Below are 26,726 nucleotides of genomic sequence, written 5' to 3'. Positions count from 1 at the left end.
AACATATGTCGTTTTTAAATATTTGTATTCAATGCTTATCTTTACATGTAACCATCTTTGACAGCTTCTGAGTTGTTTTTTTAAAATAGGTCTTTTACTCTGATGGAGTAAGAGATTTCAGTGATTAGTCTCACTGATTCATTTAAATAAGCAATATGAGCAAATGTTTAAGTTTTTGCACAAGAGGCCCAAAAACTTAAAAACACTTACAGATTCATGTATAAGGGATACTATCATGGAAGATAGCTGGGTAAGTGATTTCTGTTGACTTCAGTGTACTCATATATACAGTTTCAGTCTGCACCAAAACAAAGTCACTAGGCAGAGTGCGGAGGGTGCTGCACCCTGTGAAAAAAATATTGCAAGCAGCATTGAATCCTGTGGGTCAATCTGTTCGCCATTCTGTGTCCTGGCAGGCAGACTCAGGGACCTTCTTTCTTCATTCCATTAATATTTTGTGGGAATGGCAGATTAGCCCCATCCCCAGATTTTCGATGAACAGCTAATGCATTCCAGTAATATCTGACAGTAAAATGGAAAAAAAAATCCTGTGTGACTGAAGGCTGCATCCAGCCTCTGGCAATAGAGCTATGAGAGCCCAATGATAGTTCACGTGTGAAAACAAAAACAAAACAACAAAAAAAAGACAAAAAAAACCCTATAGGAAAATTCAAAAACATACAGAGGACTGAGAGCTGAGATTAATAAAAGTTTTACAGTTGCTTCCTGTGGAATGCAAAGATTGAAGCAACAATTTTATTTCTGTATTTGCAGATCCAGAGTTGGATGTATCATCTGAATAAAACTCATTCAGATCTTGTTCACATGTTCTCTGTTGGAAGATCCTATGAAGGGAGACAACTGTTTGTACTCAAGGTAAAGATTAATAGTCATTAATCAGACTAAGCTCTAGAATCAGTGACAGACGCTTTATTACTTGTGTCATAGCATGTACACCGGAGATGCAGGTTATCAGTGTTTCCTAAGGATGAGTTGCTAACATCTAAGTATCTCTGTAAATGTCATCTTTAATGAACAAAAAAAATAAAAGCTGGAAAACTAAAAGCCTAATCCTATTTATTTGGATTGGAAATGGATGGAGATAGATTACTGGCCAAGTTCAATCAGCAAGATTTGGATTTAAGGGAATTGGAAAGTTTTGTGTTTATAGACAACTTGGAAAGCAGTTATGCTGGAGAGGGACCCCAGAGGCCTCTGGAGCCCTTCTCAGCATGTTCCACGTACACGTCCTCTTTAGCTATGGACAAAACTCCAGGGCTGTGCGCTCTCAACTCACATTATTAGGACCACTATTAGGACCATTATTAGGGTGTCAGCAAGATGCAAAATAAATTTTACTTTCAATGTACTTTCTTTTCATCTGCTGTTGCAGAGTTCTAAAAATTTGATTCTGCATCAGGCTGTTCCTGTAGCATAGTTTTTCCTCATCCTGGTCCATCTGATATTTAAGAATTTCATTCCTCATAAAAGAAGAATTGACAGATCTCACTTTTCCTGTATTTTTTTTCCATAGATCAGCTTCATTATCTTGGCATACCTGCATATCATTATCTTGGCCATACCCTTGAAAATTTCTCAATATTGTGTTGCACTAATGTCATGAGACCTGTTGATATTTCTATGACTATTCACACTTCAAGTTAGGTAAAGGATCACGGCCCTACAAGAAAGCTGTCTGGATAGACTGTGGGATTCATGCAAGAGAGTGGATTGGCCCTGCCTTTTGCCAGTGGTTTGTGAAAGAAGTAAGTATTTAATGATTTACAGTCACGCAGCTCCTTCAGTTCAATAAACATTGTATATTTTCTATAATGAATCTAACATATTATTCATAAGAACAATAACTAGCTATTATACCAGGGTTTTTTATTTATTTGTAGAACACTTAAGTTCTTGATAAACGAAGTTGATAGCAACAGCCAGACACAGCTAGGGACAGGGCAAATATATGCCAGATACATACTGGCAGAGATATGAAGTAGGATTTTATTCCAAGACCTAAAAATGTGGAGATTGTCGTTCTGGTAATGGTCCAGGTAAATCAGTGCCAGTGTGTACTACTTCAGAGCAGTTCAGCAATATCTTTTCTTTAAGGATTAAGAAAGACATTTCTCTTCTGTGTAATTCCATAGGAATAGGAAACTAAATCATAGATAGATTTCACCCAAAATTATGGATTTCATAGTCTCTGAATATCAAGTAATTCCTCCAGTGTTTCTTTGATCCTATCTTATTGGATTTATGCTGCCTTTATCTTTGATATCTGGGGTCTAGCCTTCATATCCATCCCTTTGCCATTTTTCAAATGATCAGTGAAATCAAATGAAATTGGCATTTTGCTTTCCAGTTGTCCAGTATATATATATATACTTTTTTTTTTAATATCAGCACTTAATCTCTTCTAATTTGGGATGCATGTACAGGCTAAACCAGATCCAGGAGCTGATCTCCAAAGTTCAGTGTGCAATGATGGTGTGTCTTCTTATTAGGACTTCTGTTCGTGTAAAGTTGAACAAACTTGCAGCTATTTCTGAGCAGCTTTCCTACCCAGGAGAACAGGAGGGGAGAGGTTTCTTTCCTTAGAGTAATATTTCAATCCAGTATTAAAGCAAAAAGCATCAGCATAAGAATACATTATGTTCATGGTTTCCATCATTATATTAAAAATGGCTGGGAGGGCAGGAGAGACAAGGTGATTAGATTGTTTGGTTTAGGATATTGTTTTTCTCATTAAATGAATTAGACATTTTTAGCCTCTCCGTGCTTTAAACTCTGCAGTTCTCTTTTGCTGGCAAACTCCTGCCGTAACCACCTCTGCAGCCCGGCAGCCCACTTTCCATCCTCCCCAGCACGTACGGGTAGTTCTGAGAAAGGGCAGTCAGCTTGGAAACAGTTTTTCCCTGGCATGTTTGTTGACTCTAAGGAATAGCACCACAAGCCGAAGCAAAAGGAAATGTTGGATTTATGTGATGTTAGCTTCTTTTCTAGCAGGAACAGCATACGCGCATCCCTTTACTGTGCAGACAGCCTGAAATATTTTATCGAGCTTTCACTTCACCCTGTGATCTCTGTCACTTCTTTTTATTGAAGCATCCATACTCCTGTGTACAACTAGGCTTTTCAAGTGATTTAGCTTAGAAAACAACCTCTATGTATGAACGTCACTTTGCATTCAAGCTCAAGACTGGGCGCTGCAAACTTGACCAGATATTCCCATCCAGCTTTGTAACCCTCGGTATCTTGCTTGAACCTCTGGAAGTGGCAGCTTCTGAGTGCCAGTGAATTTGCTGCAAGCAGTGGGAGACACCACCTCCCGTAGGGTCGAGGTGCCAGTAAGCAGCTGGCTGCTAGTGGGGCTTGCCAGGGGATGGGCAGCAGCTCCCCACTTTCTACAAAGCATCTGGAGTTGTTCAGCTGAGCAGGACCTGGCTCCCATCTATCTAGAAATGCAAAGCAGACTAAGGCAGATCAGACTTGGGAAGCGAGGATGTGAGGCTAGAGCATGGGAAGGCAAGAGGCTGATTACTACGCAGGCTTGTTCTGTATTCGGGCAAATACAATGGTTAGAGAAAAAGAACAGATGAACTAAAGAAAAAGTGAGAAATATATAGAAGTAGAAGTTAAAGCTTAAAAAGAGAAAGAGAATGCACAGGAAAGAGTTTTGCATTACGTGATAATATAATTGGATGTACAAAACCCACATTTTGAAACAAACAAAAAGAGAGCGAAGACTATTGTTTGGTTTGGGGGTTTGCTGCTTCTGTTTGGATTTGTGTGTGTTTTTTAATTATAATCTACTCCAGCATGAGCTCTAGCCTTGGCTCTGTATTCCATAGGTCTGGTGTTAATAACGACGTCACTGTTTGTTTCTGTAGGAGGCACCCCTGAATGCCTGTAGCCTCTCAGATAAAGATAATCAGATGTTCTACCAGGGTGAGCGATACTGGTGGCCTCTGACAAACCCCACCTCAATGGTCACTGAATTTCAAGTCAAGAAAGGGGATGCCCTGCGCACACAGGATCAGAACTTTAGGTACCAGCTAACGAGCCACAGAGAAGTGTCTGCGCCTGTATTGTAGTAGAATACAAGTTAGGTTACAGTGGAGGCCCACCCAACTTCAAGCCTTACTCAGCTGGAAAGGGGTGGAAAAAAGGCCCTGACAGTGGAAATATTGAGAGACCTGTGGTGGAGTAGGGAAGCAAGAGGAACTGTAAAAGGAAACAACTGATTATGTGTGGACTACTTTGAGGGCAACCTGCAAAGATAAATTAATCTAGTGTACCCAGAATTTGTGTCCACAGCAAAAGATTTCGGGAGGAAAAATAAGAAAGTTTCTTAGCCTAGATTTTTAAAAAGACTGCACAGAATGCAATCATACATTAAAATGTGTTAGTAAATATTACAAGCTGGAAAGAAAAGGACTCTATTATTAAGAACATTTAACTCCTCATCATTGTGTGCGCAATTGTGAGAAGAGAAGCAGAATTCAGATATCAGATTATCCAGACCCCAAATTTAGTATTTTACCATTGTTTTAAAAATCTGAAATATGGTTCACAGGCTGCTATTCCAATTAACATCAAAACTAGATTCTGTTTCAGTTTTAGTGGAAGCAGATGAGGATTCCCATGACATCTGGTTTGACTTTCTTCCCTCTAATAAATGCTGCCATTTGATCCATGTCAATGATGTATAATCTTGAACTGTCATTCGTACAACATTTTCAGAAAACAACATACAAGAGATGTGACTTTAAGATGCACTTAGACCACTATTCTTTGTTTCTGAGGCAGGAATTTGTATTTCAAGATTACAAAATTCAAGAAATGTATTTAAAAATCTTCAAGAAGCAAGCATTTCTTCTTGAGAAAATGTTTTAAGAATCCGTTGGCAACTGTAAGGGAAACATCCATTAAGATCAAGTGCATCCCCCTAAGAGAGTGGCCTCATCAGGGCCTCAGATGAAGGTGGAAATAGCTTTGCACTTTGGAAATGCAGTAACCTCCATCATCACCTTCTTCTCCCATCTTCAAAAGTGGACGTTTTTAGGAAAAAAGGAAAACTAACATATGTTGACTGGATTCTCTATATCTGCATCTCAAATGTGAACTGTGGCATGCTCTTCCATAGACTCCCTAGGCTCTTCTATTTTTCAAACGTGTAAATCTTGAGGACTTTCATCAAAATAATATTATTATTCTTTGAATGTGGGTCAGCTTACATTGCATTGCACATAGCCACTTTTCTTTAATGTGAGACTGTTGTGGGTTTTTTTCCTGGATGAGCTGTGCTACCGTCTGCTTCTTCTGGGACAGGACCTAGCCAATATCTAAGGTCTTTGCTGAAAAAATGTTCAGAACTACTTCTGAACTTTCTGGATTTGATCAAGGTGACTTGATAAGTTTGATTTGAGCATTGACATTGCTAGACTGCTGTGAGCGTTCCCTCACCCCTATCCACAGGCCCACTGGAAAGGAGCTGTATAGTAGAGGAATCCAAATTTGCACCTCTGACGCCCTGCTCATCCTGAAGCACTGTATCACCCCTTAAAGATGGGCCGTAATAGCTGTCTCATCTCAGAAGAATCCCAAATCTGAAAAGAATATCAGTATGCTCTGTATACTTTAAGTTGTGAGATGCGTGGCCAAAAGTCCAAATTCTGAAACGTGGGTGTTCTATGATCCCAATTATATGAGTTCCCATATTATTCAAGATGATGTGTTTGTGCTTCATCGTGCTCCCAGGGAGCAGACAGGTAACCCCAGACAAAGAAGTTAAAGGCTGGGGCAGATTTTTTTTTTTTAATGCTGACATTGGTATTGATTGCTGCTAAAACCAAGCCTGAAACACATCTTTTCACTCCATAATAATGAGCTGAGAAAGACACACAGACTGTCCAAGATGCAAAATGGCAACACCTGCCCCCACTATAAGCTTGAGACTGATTTATGAGTCACCTTGTGGGATGCATGGGGGATGCATACTGCCGATTAGCTAGCCATTAGGCTTGTGGACTAGGCCCTGGGGACCAGTCTTTAGCAGGAATTTTGCAGGGTTCAAGACCTGAGATTCTTCCTCAGGAATGTTTATGAAGTGCTTGACTGTAAAGACAGGATACCTAAAATAACAGCACATGCACATATACAGAACTGAATGAGGAGAACAGTGCAATCAGACGCCGGTCCAAGTAGGAGACCCAGACAGTGTCAGTGTTAAAAAGGGTTGGCTCTTCTTCTGCGCCATGCAGGCCATGTGGTCAGAAGGCCATAAAGCTATAAGTGTTCCTACTTCCAAGATCTGCTGAAAGTCAGTGTAGCACTTATACTCATTCTGCAAAATTCCATAGTCCATGTCCTGATGGACAAAACATCTGTAATATGCTGCGTCAACACTCAGAGCAGCACTCAGTCATTCATTCCAGTGCTGAAGTCCACACTGCCAGGAAAACAGCTTCACATTCTGGATCATTTCTGGATCTTGCTGAGCTCCAGCAAAACCAGTAATCCTTTAGGAGTCAGAAAATTTACTTCCTCTTGCTATCTGTAACTACCAGAGCCTCAAAATACTGCCAGATTATGAAATTCAGATACCAGTTTTTCACCCAATTCAGAAATAGTCTGATTTTGAGGGTGTGTAAGATAGATAGTTATGTGAAGCAACACACTAATGTTTGTTTAAGATTGTATGCTTGACCTATCACTTGCCAACAGACTTAAGTCTTTTGAACAGGGACAGCTGAAATGCCACATTCTCACAATCCAGGATTTCAGACTAGTATTAATTTAAAGGATGCTTATTACACCTGTATTTAGTTATTCTTTGAGGCAATGTAGTTAGTTCACCCACCATGATAGGCTTTCCATCTCCAGTTTTTGGAGTTCTCCAAGCAGAACTTTTGAACCATAGAGGAAAGAAAGCAAGGACTTGACTACCTCTCCCTATGAGCCATACATTTATGCCACTTCTGTTCCTGGGGACAGATACGCCACTGTTCTTAACATATCTTTGAGTGCTGGCTCTTAGAAACCTGAAGAGGTTTTGAAATAATTTGAAATATTCCGAAGTGAATCAGAGGCATGCAAGGCCAAAGCAAACACTGTACCTGTAGCTTTTTCCTTTCACCCTTTAGCTGGATACATTCCTTCTTTCTGAGCTAAAGCTCTTCAGCTGATGTTGGTTTGGCTTCAGTTTTTTTGTTGCTCTTTAAACCATCATGTCTTCTTGCTCTATGAAATCTTCCTGTCTGGGTTTTCGTCCTGTTCATCAATTTTTAGTTCACCCTTGTTTTAGGAAGGCCAAGAGCTTCTAAGGATTGTATCTTGGCCCCCAGAAGCCTCCTTCACAGCTGACAGTGATGATGGCACCATGAAAACTGGGCTTTTTTCACCTTGAAGGACGAGTCACCTGGTGACAGATCTCTCCACAAACACTCTGCAGCTTTTTCAGTAAATGCAGTACAATCATTGGAGCTTAATTTTTATTGTTTGCCAGACTCCAGTCTCCCCAGCTGTCTCTTTAGCTGCCTAACCTCAGAAAAAAATTAACTTCTCTGAGTGCTCCCTATATATCCATTATCTGGAGGAAAAATCCATCTGTTTTATCCTGCAGCATCTATATTTGAAACACTCAGCCTTACTTATCTTTAGCTAACTCATTCTTCTCTGTCAGGAGCTTCTGCCCAAAACTCTATTTGTTTTTTCTGCATCAGAGAGATCACCTCTTCCAGCCTCTTCACTCAGTACTTCATTCATCAGCCTTTCAACAGCAAGAGGCGCTGCTACAAATGCAGAATCTGTTTTATCCTCATGACTTTTTTTTCATCCTCCAAATGCTGTTCCTGCCATTTGAAGTTTCTACGTGGTAATCACACCTACGGGTATGTATTTTCTGCTTCTACTCAACATCCCCCCTCCGCTCCACAGCTGGTTCAGTTCTGAATGAGTTCAGTTATTTTGGCAGCCATCTTATACCCCACTTAGCTCTGGGTAGCTGCATCTCTCCAGCACATCATTGCTACTGAAAACAGAGGTCACTAATGTGCACCGCTTCTGAGGGGAAAGAAAATGAAGTAGCAGTGAACACTAGAATAGAATCATAGGATCATTTAGGTTGGAAAGGACCTTTAAGATCATCGAGTCCAACCGTTAACCTAGCACTACCAAGTGCATCACTAAACCATGTCCCTAAGCACCGCATCTACTCATCTTTTAAATACCTCCAGGGATGGTGACTCCACCACTTCCCTGGACAGCCTGTTCCAATGCTTGATAACCCTCTCAGTGAAGAAACTACCAACAAGAGTTTCCTGGACTGGCCCTCAGTTGTAATGCTTTTTTTTTAATAGATAAAATCTAAGCCAATGCCAAAAAAATGCAGTGCAGTACCAGGATATCACCACACTGAGGCATGGGATGCTTTGTTTTAAAAGCAGCTGTGGCAAACCATTTTTATACTGTGCAGTATTTCTTTCTCTTTTGGTCCATGGTGGATTTTCCCAGGTTCCATTCAACAGTAAGACAGTTTAGAGAAGGTGCTTTCCTTTGCTGTGACATCTTCATGATGGGAAAAAAAAAAAAGTTAAAATGGTTTCCAGTTTTCCTTTTCCAAAAGGAAATAAGTACTGCATTATTTCTCTTGTGCACTTTCAACTACTCAGCTGCATCCTCCTGCCTACCCATGATCTTAAGAAGGTAAATAGCTGCATTTTACTTGCAGCTATTCATTTTTCACAATGTGAATACATCTTGATAAAATAAAGGCAACCCTGCAGCTGTATTGTGCCTGTAGAAGAAATTCTTCAATGACACTTGCTAGTGCATACTCCTATCTAAGAATTAATCACTAGGACATTCAAATTCTACCCTGTGAATGCTTTTAAGATGTTGGGTATGTTCTTCTTCAAGGCATGAACAGAATTCACATTGTTGTTCCAACATATTACTTGCCCTAGGGAAGAAATTCTGCTTTATATTTATAGCAGTCCACTCCTGTATGATGATGCAGAGTAATTAGGGCCTCAGTAAAACTACGGATATGCAGAAACACTACTGAACATCAGAAAGGACTGTGAAAGAAAATTCTGTGTGTTGGACTATTTAGTTGTTCCAGAAGTGGAATTACAAGCAATAATTTGCATCTTAATTATTTAGCCATTTACAATTTAATTAAACGACGTATTCAAGTGATTTCTGCTGGGTTGCCCTCAATATCTACTACCCTGGACCAACATAACTAGGATGTAAAATTCAAGAATTACATTCTTCTCTAGCAGACATCTCGGGGGCTCTCCATCAACTTGGTAGGCTTTAGTTTCATACAATTACTAGTAGAGAAACTCGTGCTGCCCCTTTCAGGCTATTCACAGTGCTTCAGAATAACTCAGGCCTTTCTTTTCCCTGCTAGACAGTCCTTGACTTATTTAGGACCTATGAGGTTTTTTATGTACTATCTATCTGTCAGAGTGGAACCAAGAAGTTGTGTCTCCTGTTTCCACTAAGATCTGTGTAACTCTGTCCAGCTTCTTCCCCACAAGATCCTGCATTTGCTTGGGTGGTCCCAGCTTTGCACAATCTCCCTGGAACTGCTGTTTGCTTCTCTAACGTGTCAATCATGGCATCGTAACTCTGCCTCTTCTCTGCTTCAGCATCTTCTCTATTTGCATCCTTAAGTATGAGCGTAAGCAAGGCTTTGGGATCCTGCAGGTCCTTCTTTTCAAACTCTTTTTATGGGGTCTCCTCTTAGTGTTGCAGAGTAGTTGCAGCACAGTCATCTTTCTCAGTTGTTTCTGGGATCCTCCTGTGGGAAATGCTCCCAAAGAGGAAGGAAAGTTTTGCTTGGTGGGGGGAAAAAAAAAATCATAGTTCAAGCTTCAGCCTTGAAAATTTGACCCTTTGTTTTAAGACATTTGGTTTTAGATACTCAGTAATATCTTTCTTACCCTTAATAATGGGCTTACCACTCTGCTTATGGTTTGAGTGCCAAAGCAGGACACTAACAGTAAAAGAGAAAATGGAAATAAAAAGATCCGCTGCTTCCAAGTACAGAGACAGAGCTAACTGACTTGCCAACTGATGAAGTGGCAATGAAGGCTTGAATGGCAGAGCATAGTGTCACCCTGACAAAATGTAGGATATACAGACAATAGTAAAACATTGTATGTTACCATCAGAAAGGATGTTTTAGCTGATATCTTAATAATTGCATGGAAGAGTTAGTCCTGTTTTGTTGGAAGCAGTTTTATGCAATTTCTGGTAGAACAGCAACGGAGTCAATTGACTGTGCTAAAATAGTAACTGTTTAATTCAGTGTGATTGTTTAATTCAAAACCAGAAACAGCAAAAGCTGATTGTTACCTTAAATTTAATAATAATTAATTGTGGGGCAGCAAATCGTTATTAAGCTCAGCTGCAATTTCAGAGTTTCTCTCAACCCTGTCTCCTTGCTTTGTCCTTCTCAGTCAATCCCCTTACTTTATAAAAAGCCCAGCTGCATCCTAAATCCATTTTAAACTCTTGCCTTTTATTGCCTTGGCCGTTTACAATATAGCTCTTTTGTTCACTTCATCCCTCAAATTAAATTTCTTATGGACCAGATCCTGAGCCAGCCTAAGCTGGCGTAGCTCTATTGACAACCACCACTCCACTGATCCAGATGATCAAGCCCCCTCCTATTAATCATTCGTCCTTTCCCCCATCCCCCAGGCAGATTGCATGGTGTTGGCAGGGTTCCTGTATCATCTGTTCATTCACTAATAACACTATTCAGCATTTATTGGGCCAGTCTGGGCTCTCTGCGCATTCAGCAGCAAAGCTGCTACTGATTGTGTGATGGGAAAGCAGAATCGAGCTGTATAAAGTCACATTACTTTGTATTCTGAGAGCTCTGTGCAAACTACAATGCAGTTGATTCACTAAACGTTTATAGTCGTCTTCCTTGTGTCATAGCGAAGAGAAAAAAATGTTTCAACACTGCCAGGGGAGGGTGGTTCGCGTGATCGTTGTTCAGAGGATTTGAGAGTCACGTCACAAAAGGCAAGTTGTGGGCTTTGCTCCAGCAAGGACACACCTTAGTAACTGCAAGGCACATTGCCAAAGATCTACCTGTTAAGGGAGGTAAGATTATACAGTCTGTGTTGCCTGATTACATATATCAAATAAAATTGCTAGATAAAAACAGTATGAAGGACAAAATATTTTCAGCAGAAATAGTGAATATGATCTCACTTACACCAGATTACACCATCTAGACTCTTGCTTTCCATTAAAAAGAAAGTTGCACCAGGTCCATTACATTTTTAATGAAATGCTACTCTAAAAGGGTAACCAAATTATTAAGATGAACTATATATGTTTTAAAGAACAGAATTGAATGATTGACATATTTGGTTCTGAAAAATTTGCAAAGCTCATTCATGCAATTTTTAAGGAGTGTATTACCTTAAATTAATTAATGATCTGTGGTTATTTTAAGGAGATGATTTTAAAAGTGTTTTAAAGAGTTTAATCTTATAGCATTGCAGTTTAAAATACAGTATGTAACACTACAGTGTAACAAAATGCATAATTACAGATGTAACTGACAGCAAAAGAATGTCATATATAAATACAGATACAAGCAAATACGCCAATCTCATTATCACTGGTATGTAAATACCTACCACAGAGACACAACCTGAGCTTAATTTGTTAATACTGTCCAAAAAGAGAAAAGCATTAAAAAGTCAAGGAAGTGGTGTGTGGTGACTTATTTCCTCCCCAACCAAATTACTTCTCCCTGAAATAAGCATGACAAAAAATGTTCATTTTCCTTGACTCACATTTTGCAGCACAACTTGGTTCTGCTGCCACTGTAAGAACGGTCTTACAGATTTAACATCCATACTTATCATATAGGCTCTTAATCCTGTGAAGATTTAAGTGCAGGGCTAGCTTAATGCACAGAGCAGCCCTAGTTAATTCAGTGTGTATTTTCTGCATGTAGAACATCAATGAAACAGAGCCCTTGTTTTCACGGTCATTATTTTTGAGTAACCATTGTTTTCTTTTTCGACAAAATTACTTTTTACTATAGTTACAGTTCCCTGAATACCAATATTTTTATCCAAATGTATTTGTAGCCTTGATGTGGCTTCCTACTACAAATAAATCGAATTTAAATGCAATACCATTCCAGTTAAGAATCTTCAGGGAATTTCTGGCACGTGGGCCAGGGGACTTGTGACTTCTGCATTGGCCAGGGGCTTTTTCCCAGGCAGCCCACAGCTCCACCAAGCTTCCCCTCAAAAGCTGGCTGTCATCTTCTTCTCCCCTGCGATAACCCTACCCTCTTGAAGCATCTCGTCCCACTCTGTAATGCTTCATGCCATGCTGCCCCAACTGCTGCCTAAGTCTCATTTCATTCCGCGCTGTGCTGCCTTCCCCCTCTATTCATCATCTTCCCCCCTTCTTCCCTGGCTGAAACAGAAGAGGAGCTCAGTGTGGAGTAGCACTGGGTGACTGGGGAGCTTTGCACAGGGATGACATGCTGCTTTGGATCTGCAAGTGAGGCTGAAGGACCTGCATGTGCAGAGTACTGCTGGGAGGGAAGCTGAGGCTGGGTGTGGAGATAGCACTGCACGACAGAGAGGTGGTTAATGAATGGCTTAGAAAAAGCATTTAGAAGTCTCGCTAGGCCCTCAATAAAGAAAAAAAATGTTCAAACTCTTCTGTGAGTAAATTTCAGCCGCAGACATGTCCAATTGTATGGGTATTTCTTACAGGTATTCCACAAGAAGCATCCATCAGCTCTCGTGGCAGCTTCAATAATCCAAACAGCGGCATGGTTAGGAGCCCAGAAGTATTTAACTCCTGTATTTCACACTGTTCCCTGGCATTTGTCAATTGAAAAGCTTTTAGCTTAGGTTATTTCAGAGCAAACATTGCCCTTTGTCCTCTTTGGATCTGGAGGGCCAGAACTACTGCAGAGCAGAAGGCTGTAACCACAGCACTGGGAGGAGAGGAGCCAGCCTTAGGCACCCCTCTGAACCCAGCTGGCATCAGGAAGATGTCAGCCTTTCAAGTACAGCTCTAAGGATGTCAGTGGTGCTGTGAGTTCAGGTCTCTGTACTGCCAAAGGCCACGTGACTGTCTTAGCCCTTCACAATACTTAATCAGGAAATTATTTTTATTATGGAAACTACTTTCTTTGGCTTTTCTGGTTTAGGCTCTTCAGACGTACCAGACCGATCCTGCCATGAGAAAGATGCTAACTCAGCTGTATTTCTATATCATGCCTGTATTTAATGTGGATGGATATCATTTTAGCTGGACAAATGTAAGTAGTATCAGTAGTATTACCCAAATAATTGTTCAGACAGGAAAGACCAAATGGTTGTTACATCATTCAAAGGTGACTTTTTTTGTACAAATAGATTTTTGCCAAAATATAGTAATATTGCTATTTAACTATTTTATAACTTACGTTAGGATCGATTTTGGAGAAAAACAAGATCAAAGAACACAAGGTTTCGGTGTCATGGTGTTGATGCTAATCGCAACTGGAAAGTGAAGTGGTGTGGTAAGTCTGGAGATACTTTGGTCCACCAGTTCAGATTACCCTGTATTTAATTATCCAACAGAGTAAGTAGGTTAGGTCACATCTGTTGTGAAGTGTTCTGTTTTCCATAGTTAAAGTTGAAGCTACTTTCCCATAAAGCCACAAGCCAGAGCTCAAATCTTCCTTCTAGCTTCTAAAAAAATAAAAGTCATGAACTTTGGAAAAATACATCTCATCACAAGTAAAAAGTTTTCATGGTGAATGTGGCAAAAGTAAAAAACTGCACATACAGCTATTCTGTATTTCTGCAATCATGTAAATAATTTGAAGCACAGTATTGAGCCTGGCCCATCACATTTCAGAATATACCTGACTACAGCTTTAGGAAACATTTCAAACCCCATTTTATTTAATTCATCATTTCTCTGAAATGGCTTTAGCTTTGGAAATGTCAGACTTGCTTTCTTGGCCTCACAGAGAAATGACTGAGAATATTTTAAGGCCACTATTATTAATGATTTAATAAAGAAAGAAGGTGCTTCTAAGTGCACGAAGATCCATTTTTAAACTCCCAGCACTTCTGCAAATACTTTCATAAAAACTAACCTCAATTTTTAATAGAGAATGCAGCAGTAATGAAATACTAGCAGAAGATTTTGAATGGGTCCACTGAAGAAGAAGTGGTATTTTATTAAATCTTACAGCAAGACAGTGCAACTCACACAGGAGTAAGCAGCCAGACAAGTTCTGGTGCAGCAGAAAGTAATAACACTTTGTTGTGAAATACAGTGATATATACCTGGTTCTTCTGCTGACCTGCTCTCCCATCTTGAGCAACTTCCTTCAGCGCTCTGTGCAGTTGTTTTCTCCTCCAGCATTTGTCCACCTTCCTTATTTACATTATAAACTTGTAAAGACAGAAATTGTGTTTGCATAGTGGTAGCACAACAGCCCTCCCTTCAGCCCATCCCTCCTTCACTGGAAGTCTCTAGATGTTTCCACAATACTCCGATTGCTTGCAGTAGGAGTAAGCCCTGTACAGTCTGGCTTGCAGCGATTGGATTCTTTAAGTAGATTTTTTGAGAACTGTAAGGATAAAAGTCAGTGTGAATAATCTGCCTGGGGAGATTACAAATGAGGTAAGAGTGAACAGAAGCATACATTCAATACAGGACGGACCTGTGAAATATGCTTCCCATTTTTTTCAACTCTACTTGCAGTAAGGAGAGGACTGACACAGAAGCAGTTACAGAAAGCCTGTGTTAGCTGAGAGCCCCTCCACTAAGGAAGAAAGTCCCAGGGCTGCTGTCACAATCTTTAAGGCAATTTTATGCTGCAAAAATAATGTAAAAATGAACCAAAGTCCTGCATCACTGTTATCATCTTTTACTTAAGTGCATAAGTCACAACTGCCGGTATTTTGGGGACATACATTTACTGTTCAGAAGACAGCCACTGGCACAGTTGGAATGAACAGTTCTCTTACAAAGTCTTCAGAGCCATATTATAGGTACCTATCAGTGCAACATTAATACTCACACAGTGCATTTTCTTTCTAGTCCTAACTAATCTTTCTTGGTTTCAAATCACTCTGCTCCTCCTTCTTCCTGCTCCCTAGCCACTGTATTAAAGCACACTTTTTACTCAGTCCTGAAAATGTTTGCTTAGTTTTCAGTAAAAAACTTTTTTTCTAGGCTGACTGAAACTATAACAATAAACACACACATTCTGTGTTGTAATCCATTACTTGTTGCATTTCTTCCCTGCACTGAACATGAAAGACAGGTCCCCAGCCTGAGTTTAAAAAATAAAAATTCCTTCAAGGTTGCTTTTCATCCCACCAAGCACATGCTCTGCTTCCCTCATCAGACCCCAAACTCTGTCTGATTCTCTATTTTGCCAGAGAATAAAGAGCTCTTTCATGAACTAGGCTGACTGGTGCTCAGGAGATCCTCACCCGGTGCCCTGTGTTCTCATTAATCTGAGACTAAATGAGGCAGAGATGAAACTGGATCGTATCACACTGAGGCTTGTATAATCATGGTGTGTTTAACATTTAATACTGTATATGCTTGTAAAAACCTTTTAATTCAGTTCAGTTGCACTTACAGTTTGTAGACAGGCTTGAACTTCACTGTGGGGCTTCCAGGCAGGTGTGTTGCGGCAGAATCTGGCCCCAGCAAAGCTGCTGAATGCTCGCTGCGGTGAGCTAGTTTGTAAAGATAACACAGCATCCCTTCTGCTTTCCTCTTCCCTTCTAGTGTAGGACTTTGATGTAAGCTTTATGACGTTGCTTCTGTATTCTCTAGGGACCAAAAAAAGAGCCCTATCACTGACTTGTGGTAGATTTCACTTTGCACCGCTCTGTACCCAAAATAGTGCACAGAAAGTGCACACAGACCCAGGTGAATACTGACAGCAAGATCTCTGGGTAGAAACGCTCCTTGCAATATATATTATATATGCGTGCAATGACTAGCACAATGGTTTAATGTTCATGAAATAAATAGCAACTTTAAAGTCAATAAATGAGGTACTTGGAACTAAATTATGCCATAGGGCAAATCCAGTTAAAGGGGTTGCATCTGAAGCCCCCAAGAGAGCAGCAGTGGGACTTAAAATTTCCAGTGCATCCCAATTTCCAGTGCACCCCATTGCTCACTGAGGACAGTACTCCATACTGGCAGAAGTTGCTGCAAGGAAGTTTGAGAATGACGCTCCAGCTCATCCATCCTCCCAGTCTCCCTTCTGTACCAAAGCATTGGTTTAATCAGTCTCTGCACACATTTCCTTTGTACATTTGAACTCATGATGGATGTTGGAGGATACTTGTCCTCCTCCAGTATGCTATCAGGTACAAAAAGAAGGCAGCATGGTAACATTTTATACAATTCCATTTTCTTCTTGTGACTGTAACTCAGAAATTTCACAGGAGTCGATATGTACTGTATCATTTATTTCCTTCTTGTGTTACTTTAAAAGAACTTCCAGTATGAAAATTGAGGATATCCTTACATTATCCATGGCCACCACGGAAACCCTCTCTTTTTACTACCAGTCAGCTTCACTTAAGGAAAAGTATTAATTACGGCTGAGATTGCAAATGGCTCACGACTGTAGACTGGACAATTTAGAGAGTTTTTTCTTCACTGAAAGTCACCAAACTGAGTCATATTTTACCATTAGCTTGTAGGATTCTGCTGTTTATTAACAGTGATGTCCATTGTCATGATTCAGTATACAATACTGTTACAGGAGATGAAGCATCCATAAAAAAATCAAAAGCTCTGGAGGCTCCATTAAATAGCTCTCCTTTAGTTATATTATCTGACAAGACATTGAGGCAGAGCGCTCTTGGGATCTGGATGACTTGGTGGCCATCTGTTCTGCAGGGAGGAGACCATCTGCCCTCTATACAGCCCTTCCATATCCACTGCAATCTAAGCACTAATACTTTTTGAAATCCCCACCTGTGGCCATTGCATGGTAGCCTCAATTTTCATGTTACAAATGAAGCTGCAGCATGAAATTCTTCCACTTTTTAATTTTTTTGGCATTAAGTTGATTGCATAACCCTGTTTTAGTTCATTCTATTATGCCTTCTCACACACTGCTCTTTTCTCATTATTTGAAGATGGCAGCACTTACTATACAAAGGAAAGCTAATAAAACACTGTTTTTGTAAGTCCCTGATGACACCAGGGAATGTCTCAAACAAACTATTACTATTCTGCAGGTCAGTGTAAAACGTGGCATTTTGAAATCACAGTGGATAAAAGAGCAGAGTAGATTTGCATAAATATTGTTTTTCAACGTCCAGGCCCTAAGCTGTAAGTGAGACAGTGCCTTAGATCCAGAATTGCTAAATGATAAAGGAGCCACTGCCACATCTCCTTTTCTGAGTTTCATCTTTCAGTATCTCATGGGATATTACAGGCAGGCTACACTTCTGCAGCTTACTGCCACCTGAGCAGGTTGTCGTGGTAAAAGATATCTTCACAACTGAACCCCTGCCCCAAACTTGAAGGAAAATTAAGCCCTGTGCAAACTGAGATGATTTCTATTCTAGCTAACTGAGCGATCATCCCATGTGGCTTGCCATTTTTTTCCCATAAGGTTTGCAAGAGTAAAAATAGGCAGTAGTCAGGAACTAGTCTCATGTTTTAAACCAGCCGCTAAGATAATGCCTGTTGAGGTTATCCACCTACCATTGTAACCACCACTGTAGTAGCTAGCACATTAAAATGCTCTTAAAGGCTAGATTTGTCTTGGCAGTGACTAGTGAAAGAGGTATAGCTCTCTGATTTCAAATAGACCAACTGAGACCCTTCAATAGTTTTAATACTGGAATGCTATCATAAAATGTGCTGCTCATATGGAAAGCCAGGGGAGAAAATACAATGAAGTCAGGCTCTCCTTTTTCTGTTGGGTTATAAATATGCCCCCAGGGAGAACTGCGTGTAGTTGGGCAATTGGCAGCTTGGTGTGTCTACTAGATGAACAAGCAGATTGCTGTACTGAGGTCCCACTGGCTCATGCCCATCAGTCACAAGAAAGCAATTTGTTTATTGCTTTTCACACTTTTGCATGTGGGCCCACACAGGCTGAGCCAGGAATTGGAAATTCTCTGTGACCGTTCACCATCGACTTTCTCTTTCAATCTCTAGATGAAGGTGCTTCATTTCACCCATGCGATGACACCTACTGTGGACCCTTTCCTGAGTCTGAGCCTGAAGTAAAGGCTGTTGCTCATTTTCTCCGCAAACATCGGAAACAAATAAAAGCCTATTTGTCCTTCCACGCCTATGCACAGATGCTGCTCTACCCTTACTCTTACAAATATGCAACTATTCCAAACTTCAGCTGTGTGGTAAGTACATTAAAACTTGGGAGAATATGCCTCCCTATAGAATATTTTTTGGTACGTTTTGTTTTGAGAGGAGACTTGTTTCTTCAAAACTTTGCAGATATTTGATATTGAGCTGTGTTTATTCTGGATCCGCTTGCAATCACATTTCTGGTTATATAACCTGCGCTCAAAGTGAGTCAGCAGTAATTTGATTAAAATGGTATAGTGCCTTCCATCCGTCAGTCCCTTTAAATTACTTTATAGGATAAATCCCTGGGTTTTAATTACGGTTATTATAATTTTATTTAATTAACTGTAATGGGAATTATGTAGTTAAGTCCTTGGGCATCTAGCTGAAATTCTGTCCCTTCATGCTCAGAACTTAAAAAGTAGGAGCACAAAGAAGACCTTCAATGTTATGAGCAAAATAAAATTGAAATGGTTTATATTTATCAATTAAAGGAGAAATCTCATAGATTTCACCAACAGTAAAGCTTCAATTGCTTCATGTATCATCCTGCTCAGACATAGTGTTTTTAACCCTTTAAGAGAGGCAGTTAATTAACATCAGGGGCTTCAGTCTATTAGAAGAATAAATTAATATGTTCTTTTGATGTAAGCCTATTGATTTACAGTTATGTACATTTCACGTATTCCATGCTCATCCAAATGCAGAACTATTCCCTCTGCTCACGGTCTGAGGTCTGTTTTTAGCCAGCATCCTGTACAAAAAACCCTCCCTAGGGCTTTTTCTCTTAGGGAAACGTGGCTAAGCTTTACTTTCTGTTTGCTCCTGCTCACAGACGCACATTGCACCAACCAGTTGCAAGCCTCTTTCTGTTGCCCTCAGTCCCCAGTGAAATTACATTTCCATATATCTCCCATTTTGGCCTTGAAAGTTGCAGTTACTTTTAACTTACTAGTTTACACTAGTTTACTCCAAAGCAGCTTAACTGCACCTTAGATTTATCATGTGCAGAATAAATGATGTTGTCAGTCCCTGGAGCTCCGCTGAAGTTTCGCTCAGCTGCCCTTTCAGAAGGCTGAGCAGACAGCACTCCACAAACTAAACTCTCTTTGTGGGTTTATTTCTGTTAAGACACTTAATTTTAGCAGCTACTAAAAATTCTCCTGTCTGATGTCATTCCTAGGAAACAGAGCAAATTAGAAATTAACTAAGCAGCCAGAGGAGCTAAAAATGAGAGACCTGTGGGGACTGACCACCCAGCCCTGCACTGACTGTGAATAAATCCATGAATCTTCTTTTATTTTATCATCTTTTCCATCCTCTTTTGGGGAGTGGCAAAGAGAAAGGAGCTCCTCAAGTGAATTGGTGACTATTACTTCGCAAAAAAACATAGACTGGGAATTTAAAACCACAGGATCTCATTCCTTTGAAGACCAGCAGGTGCAAAAAATATTTTTTTAAGAACAGACAACACAGCAGAAGGTAAAGACATAGTGTTAGGAAGAATGAGCATCTCCTCTGCAAGCAGATGATTATTGGGTATCTGATGAAAATATGCAGAGTAGCATAAGGCAATAGCAGACACTGTGTCAGGAAATTCATTGTAAGGAAAAGGAGTCTCTAACTGAGAGTTTTCACACATACCAGTAAATCTTCAGTACATGTTGTTCTTGTTGCTCAAGGGCTATTTCCATTCTGAGACAGGGAGCAACTGCCCCTCAGCACACACTCTCTCTTTTCCATCCATAGCTTTTAGACCAAAGGAACCCTGTTTTTGATGTGTAGTAGGTGTTCCCCAGTTTCTGAGACCTTGGATCAGGCATCTCATCAGAGGGAGTGGAGCACAGACCTAAAGGGACAAAGAAACACACTGTTTTAGGCAACAGCCCTGGACAAATGGAAGCCAAATCCCAATTCTAAATATTTTCCCAGATTTTGGACTCTATAATTCTTTTTATTGCAGTGGGTCATAAAAACCAGGGAGGTTGGAATAAGAAATTGAAGTAATTTCCTGTTATTTAGAAAGCTCGTTATGGGGATCATAGTGAAAATTAATGGAATGCTGTTGCTTAATTATTTGTATGTTTGAATATTTGCCTACAGCCAAAGGCTCCATCACCTGGTGGCTCCTAAAGGAATAGTCTTTAATATTTGAAGTGTCTAAAGTGGTGACTTAGGCTGAGGTTTCAGATTCTGCAGTTCTCTTGGAAATTACAGTGAGCTGGAAAGCAGCAGATCTCTGTTTCCTGCTGCTGATGGAACAAGCTTTGTTGGTCTACACGGACTGTGTACAGTGGACAACTGTAGGACTCCACATGCATAGAGGATAAATAACATTTGGTGCTAACGGGGGACCACAATTAATCTTGAGCAGAAGGAAGGATGTTTCTGTCTGGGTCGTATCATTCTAGTGAGCTGTCAGTTACCATTTTGATTAAAGTGTTCAATTATTCAGAGTTGCTTTGAAACTGGAGAGCTATGTACTGATCACAACATGCATATTCCATTCTAATTTAGGCACAACTCTCTTATTAACACTCTCCTGAAATCTGTTCTTTTAAGATGCTTAAAATGAAAGTGCACTTTTAGATTGAAAAAAACCAGCAGAAACATTCATCCGTCTTGGGAGTTTTAAACTTCACCTACTTTTCATCCCTTTTCTTCCTGTACAGTCATTTGCCTTAGTGTTTGCAGTAAACTTATATGGCATGACTGAGTTTGTGTATGTCTTTATAAAAATATGGTAATTTTATGTGAAGCTTTCTCCTTGAGGGTGTTCAAAGACTGGTTGCCAGGATTTATTCAGTATCCAACCTGCACAGTATGATGCGGTTGAGAACTGTCCCCTTCTCTGAGCACAAAACTCCAACAGTGGAAGCAAGCAGCACCCCTCCAGGCTAAGAGCATCCAGGTCACAGTGCCCAGGGACACCTGCCTATGTGGCAGATGTGGACTTGGGTCACTCCTGGTCTGGCCTCAAGATGGTTGCTGCCTCTGCACAGAACCCACTACTGTTGTGCTGGTTTTAAATGGGCATTGCCAAACTACTTCTTCAGAAAGATTTCAACAGGGCTTGCTTCTGTTGTCTCATTGCTGTGCAATGTGTAACTCATGCACAAGGAGCCTTCTCCTTTGTGGCTGTGTTCTCCTTTCTGTGGTGTGTTTACCAGGACATTGCTCTCCACCCATCTCAGCTCGCTCAGCTGAGCCCTGCCTCCCACTCCCTTGGCATCAGGCCTGTTGTCAGGCTGCCCCAGCTCCACACCACAGCCCTGGGATGGCAAGCACAGCTGCTTGCCAAACTTCTGTTGAGCAACTGAGCCTGGTACCTGGGGCTTTAGTGCAGGCACCAGCCAACAGCCCCAAGCTGCAGTTGGAGCTCGCTTCTCCCCAGAGGCCTGTGAGGTGCCACTGCCACCACTGTGGCCTCACACTGCCAACCCACCACCCTCACAAGGTCCAACACCTCCAGCTCCATCATGGGTCTCGTGTGTCACGACTCACAGAAGTTGAGGCATCTGTAAGAGGAGGAAGAGTCCCAAGTGACAGCACTTCCCCCTTCCTCGGACCTCCTCCCACCTCCTCATCTTTGGTCTTAGGGTGAGTCAGAGGTGACTCCTCACACTGGCTGGCGATCACATCCCAACCTGGCAGAAGTTCCCAGCAGCATTGACTTCAGCAGTCCCTGCCTCATGCACTCTCTTGGGGACGTGGCAAGAGGAAGAGAAGGGGCAAGCTGAAAATGTCAGTCTCCGGCACTATCACCCCTGTGCTAAGAAACAAAAAATCTAGTTATGCCTAACAGATTTTTCTAATGGAGTTAAAAAGTGCTCTTCCATTTGCTAAGAGCAGTTCTCAATGTAAAATAAACTCTCCAAAGCCCTACTTGCTGACCAGTAAGCGAAAATGAACTTTTTTTATTTTTCTGGAATGGTGTTTTAAAGCAGTTTTCTCTGGCTTCTCTACTCAAGCAGACAAAGACCCAAAGCAGGAATGCCTGCACAGGTCAGACTGAGGATTAAGCCAGAATCCTGGTTCGTGACAACGGCAAACAAGTGGCAGGTTAGAAAAAATGTATAAACAGCCTTTCAGTTCACGGAAATAACTAAAACAACCATTGCAGCTTTACCCAGTGGTTCGAAGTCCAGAAGTTTCTAGCTCCAAAGATGTTCATTTCTTGCTCTCTATAGGGAGATGGTTCTGTGTTTTCCTAGATATTCCCAGCCTTCGCTGTATGTTCTCCGGGATCCTTTTCTTTGGGATCATATTTCTTTTACTTTTGAATACTTGCATCCTTTCTCTGTGTTTGGATCCACTGTTCACCCGTGACCCTCAGAATCTGCCATGGGCCAGGCCTTCTGCACCCAGTTTCACAGGATGCCATGAACCTTCTAAACAGACTGCATCCATATGGATGTTGAAATGTAGGTGCTGATTTTCCCCATACAGTACTGAAATCACATTTCTGCAACAGTGGAAAGAGTTCTCCAAGCCTACATCATCTGGCCCCAGAGAAAGTTAAACCAGCAATGAACATTCACCTGTCCATCAGAGATTCAGGAGTGCAATTTCCTTCCTTCCTTCTTCCCACTCTGCTCACTGAACCGCTGTGGAGTGTCACAAAGAGATCATTTCTCCTTCACAAGCCCAGTAGAGATGAGGTTTAGTGGACTGGGAAATGCATCCACAGGTACTGGCACAAAATCCATGCATGGCTTTTAAACTGCATAAAAAAGAGATTACTTTATCTCATGGTCTCACATGCTGCCTAAATTTATTGTGTCACTAAATTGGAATATATACCTATAATTACAAATACTTAATGGCTGATCATTCACAGTGCAGTGAGCTTCTTTATGCCATGAAAATACTGAACCAAGTTTTTCAGGGAATTAGGGAATTGCTGTCAATAAAAATAAATAATGCATTTATCCTTTAAAATAATTTTAAATTAGCTGCCACGGACTCACGGAACACAGCATTGTGCCGGAAGTCAATGATCCATAGCTCAGGTTCCAATCCCATTACAGTATTTAATTCAAAGTCTAATTTATGTATTTGTTTTTCTCCCCCACACAGGAATCAGCAGCCTATAATGCTGTTAATGCTCTTCAGTCAGCCTATGGTATAAGATACAGATATGGTCCTGCATCTAGCACTTTGTGTAAGTTTTCCTCTGGCACAAGTTTGTGACTTTGACCTACCTTAGTAAGGAGATTACCCTTATTATAACAAAGAAAGCAAACACTGTTTAAAGTGAACTTTGTTCCAGTTGTGAATGGTGAGGAAGGCGGAAGATGGAAGTTTTGTAACTGATTCAGTCAGTTGATTGCAGTAAGATTAACTCAACTGATGCAATAAAAGAGATTTAAATGCAATGCATTTGAGAGGCAAAAGCCAGAAAATAACATGTTTATAACATATAAAACCAGATTTTTTTAAAAAAGAAAGATAAAGCAAGATCTTAAAAAGCATATCTTTATGGATGCTGTAAATGCACTACTAAGTTATAAAGTATTTGGGAGGAAATAATTCAAAGTAGGTTTCATTTTTCACCATTACTTTGCCTCTCCTTCTGTGCAACTGTGATAGATAGAGCTATTCATAGAGCTTATACTAAAATTTAGGGTGATGTCTTTTAAAGCTAGGTTTCAAATGTCTCTGTGTCTAGATGATGATAAATGATAGCAACAGTATCTTTATTTGGACATCTTCCATTTTTCAGAGGGTGATTTCAAATGCATTTTTCCCTATAACCAAATACCTTTAAATTATGCCTTTTAAATATGTAACAACATTTGTCAGGCAAGCTCTCCACATGGACAGGTAAGAGAAAAAGAGGTTCAATAGGTTTCAATGAGACACTTTTTTTTTACTGAAACTATGAGGCCTGAATGCTCTCGGTAATGATAACAGACATTGAAAAAGTGAGAAACTTAAGTAAATAGCAAGATTTTTCCCAAGTAACCTCCTGCATGTCCTCTGCTGTTGCTGTGTTTTGGCTAGAGCTCCACTTCATTGTGGGCCTCCATCACACAGCACAGTCGTCATCTTGTGCTCATTACAGTGCAGTCAGTCGCTATGTCAAAGGAAGAGCAGTGTGAATTAATGCCAGAATTGCACAGAAGACAGCAGGCCACATGAGAGATGCATCTTTATATAAATATAAGTGTCTTGGGTAATCAACATATGGAGATAACGAAAGCATAAGCAGCACACTTCCTCGGGAAGATTTGTTAATATTAGACACCACCTATGCAAATGCTCTCATGCTGTAAGGAAATGGTGAGAAAACAAGACAAAAATGAAGAGAAAAGAATTTTAAAAGCACTTTGAAAAGGAGGATGTATATTACTTTATCAGCTTTCTCCCTTCTCCCTGCAAAGGAATTGCCTACAAAACCCAAGTTAAATCTAGGAGCATGCAGAGCTCCAGTCCAGCTAGGAGATCTTTGTGGAAGCAAAGCTTTAGACTGCACTCACCTGGGGACAAGAACAGTTTGAGGCTTTATTCTAAATGTTCTCTTTTATTAAAGTTTTCTTTACACAAGAAAGTCAGTTATTAATTTTTTTCCTGTGAAAACCAAGGGCCTAATCCATATTGTGCTGAGCACCTTTCACCAGGTGCTGGGTGCCCATGCCCTTCTCAGAAAGGTGTTCAGTATCAGGGCAAGCAACAGCTGGAATTGCAAGTATATTCACTAAGTCCTGGAGACAAAATGCCACAAGAACCCTCTGTTGCTTTCGATGTGACCTGCATTTAATATTTTTTAAAATTTTCTCTGAATTCCCTCTTTCAGATGTGAGTTCTGGTAGCTCTATGGACTGGGCCTACAAAAATGGCATCCCCTACGCGTTTGCATTTGAGCTGCGTGACACTGGCCATTTTGGATTTTTACTTCCCGAGATGCTGATCAAACCAACCTGCACAGAGACCATGCTTGCAGTTAAAAATATAACTCTTCATCTGCTAAAGAAATGTCATTGAGAGCTATTTCTAGGAGCTGGAAGTGAGCGTTTTACTCGCAGTGCTGATGCCTTTTGGTGTGTTCAGTTGCCATTCTAAGCTTGGCCACTTCAAAATTGTAGAAGCTAATGGGAAATATGGTATTGTTTCTACCAAATTTACTTGGTGGGAAATGGAAAAAAATCATGTAATATCTGCTCTACAAAAGTCCATAAAGTTGATATACTAACTTAGTTACCAGTTTGGTGTAAAATAGTCTGGGTTTTTTGCAATAAAGCTTTGATTCTGCAACTTCAGTGGGGCAGGTCCAGGTCCACATACAGGTGCCTGAAATAAAACTCCACTTTCAGACAGTCCCTGGCCTTACTCCTTTCCCTAACAGGAAGACCTCCCTTAGTGGGGTCTCTTGAACCAAGGGATAAAGTTTACATTGACATATATGTACTCCGTGGCCCAACACAGGCCTGTGCCTATAGCAGTAAATGGCATATAGTTGCAGCTGTCTGTGCTGCAAGTGGCAATGTGGCTTCCTTCTGCACGTATACATACATAAGTATATGCACTTTTGTGATTTTTTTTTTTCATGTAATGCAAGAATTTGACCCCAGGTTTCCTTTAACTGTTCAGAGAAACCTATTTTCAAATGTATATATTGGGGTGGACTCAAAATCAACATTTTGCCTTTGAAAATGTAACTTTCCTAGAGATGTGTAAGAATTATAATGAAATATTATTGAGATATACAGTACTCTGCTTTATGGAGAGACAAAGCAACTTGCCATGACTTAGAACCCGGAAGCTGGCAGTCGACTGGTCGATCTGGGTTCTGCTGTCGTCCATGTCTGCCCATTGCCACCATCCGAGGATCTTGCCTTAAGCTGTAATTAACTGATGTTAACCGATGTTTTATTTATCGGTATTCTCGCAGTGAGTTCTGTAGCTCTATGGCTATATGGCTGTTCTTCTTGGAAGTCGTATTTTTTGCATGTTTTAAAGGAATTTATAATAGATTGTTAAGTGAGCCAGAGGCGAAAGCAGAAGCTTTACAGCTGAAATACAGTGAATGAGCACCATATTTGAAAGAATAATAATGAAAGCACAGAGAATATAACAACCTGTTGAGGGTTTTTTGGTACTCTTAAAATACTATGTTTTATCTTATTATATCTGCTAAAGCTTATATTTTACTTTATTAATTTTGAGTTTCATCTTATGCCATAACATGTTAAATAAAACTTATTTGTTAATAAAATCATCAAAGGCTTTTGACATATTGTTCGTATTTCATTTAATTGTTAAAGCTTTCATTCAAGGATGTGACAGTTTTACCTATCTGTAAATCATTAGCGACACCAAGGATGTGATATTTTAAAAAACCCTACATCTTC

The 26,726-nt window shown here is 40.4% G+C and overlaps 1 protein-coding gene across 1 annotated transcript in view; it reads left to right on the top strand.

The window, feature by feature from the left end:
- CPA6 (carboxypeptidase A6) overlaps positions 1-26,499 on the top strand; it is a 43,563-nt gene extending 17,064 nt beyond the window's left edge. The window contains exons 4-10 of the mRNA XM_068396699.1: positions 775-876; positions 1,662-1,766; positions 13,223-13,333; positions 13,486-13,576; positions 18,223-18,425; positions 23,452-23,536; positions 25,172-26,499. Of these exons, the coding sequence (XP_068252800.1) occupies positions 775-876; positions 1,662-1,766; positions 13,223-13,333; positions 13,486-13,576; positions 18,223-18,425; positions 23,452-23,536; positions 25,172-25,359 (885 nt within the window). The 3' untranslated portion in view covers positions 25,360-26,499. The remainder of the gene's footprint in view (positions 1-774; positions 877-1,661; positions 1,767-13,222; positions 13,334-13,485; positions 13,577-18,222; positions 18,426-23,451; positions 23,537-25,171) is intronic.
- Positions 26,500-26,726: the final 227 nt, after the last annotated feature.

The sequence above is a fragment of the Nyctibius grandis genome, chromosome 3 (assembly GCF_013368605.1).
Source record: "Nyctibius grandis isolate bNycGra1 chromosome 3, bNycGra1.pri, whole genome shotgun sequence".
Taxonomy (NCBI): domain Eukaryota; kingdom Metazoa; phylum Chordata; class Aves; order Nyctibiiformes; family Nyctibiidae; genus Nyctibius; species Nyctibius grandis.
Note: the sequence above shows the minus strand (reverse complement) of the source record. Positions and strands in the feature narration are given on the sequence as shown.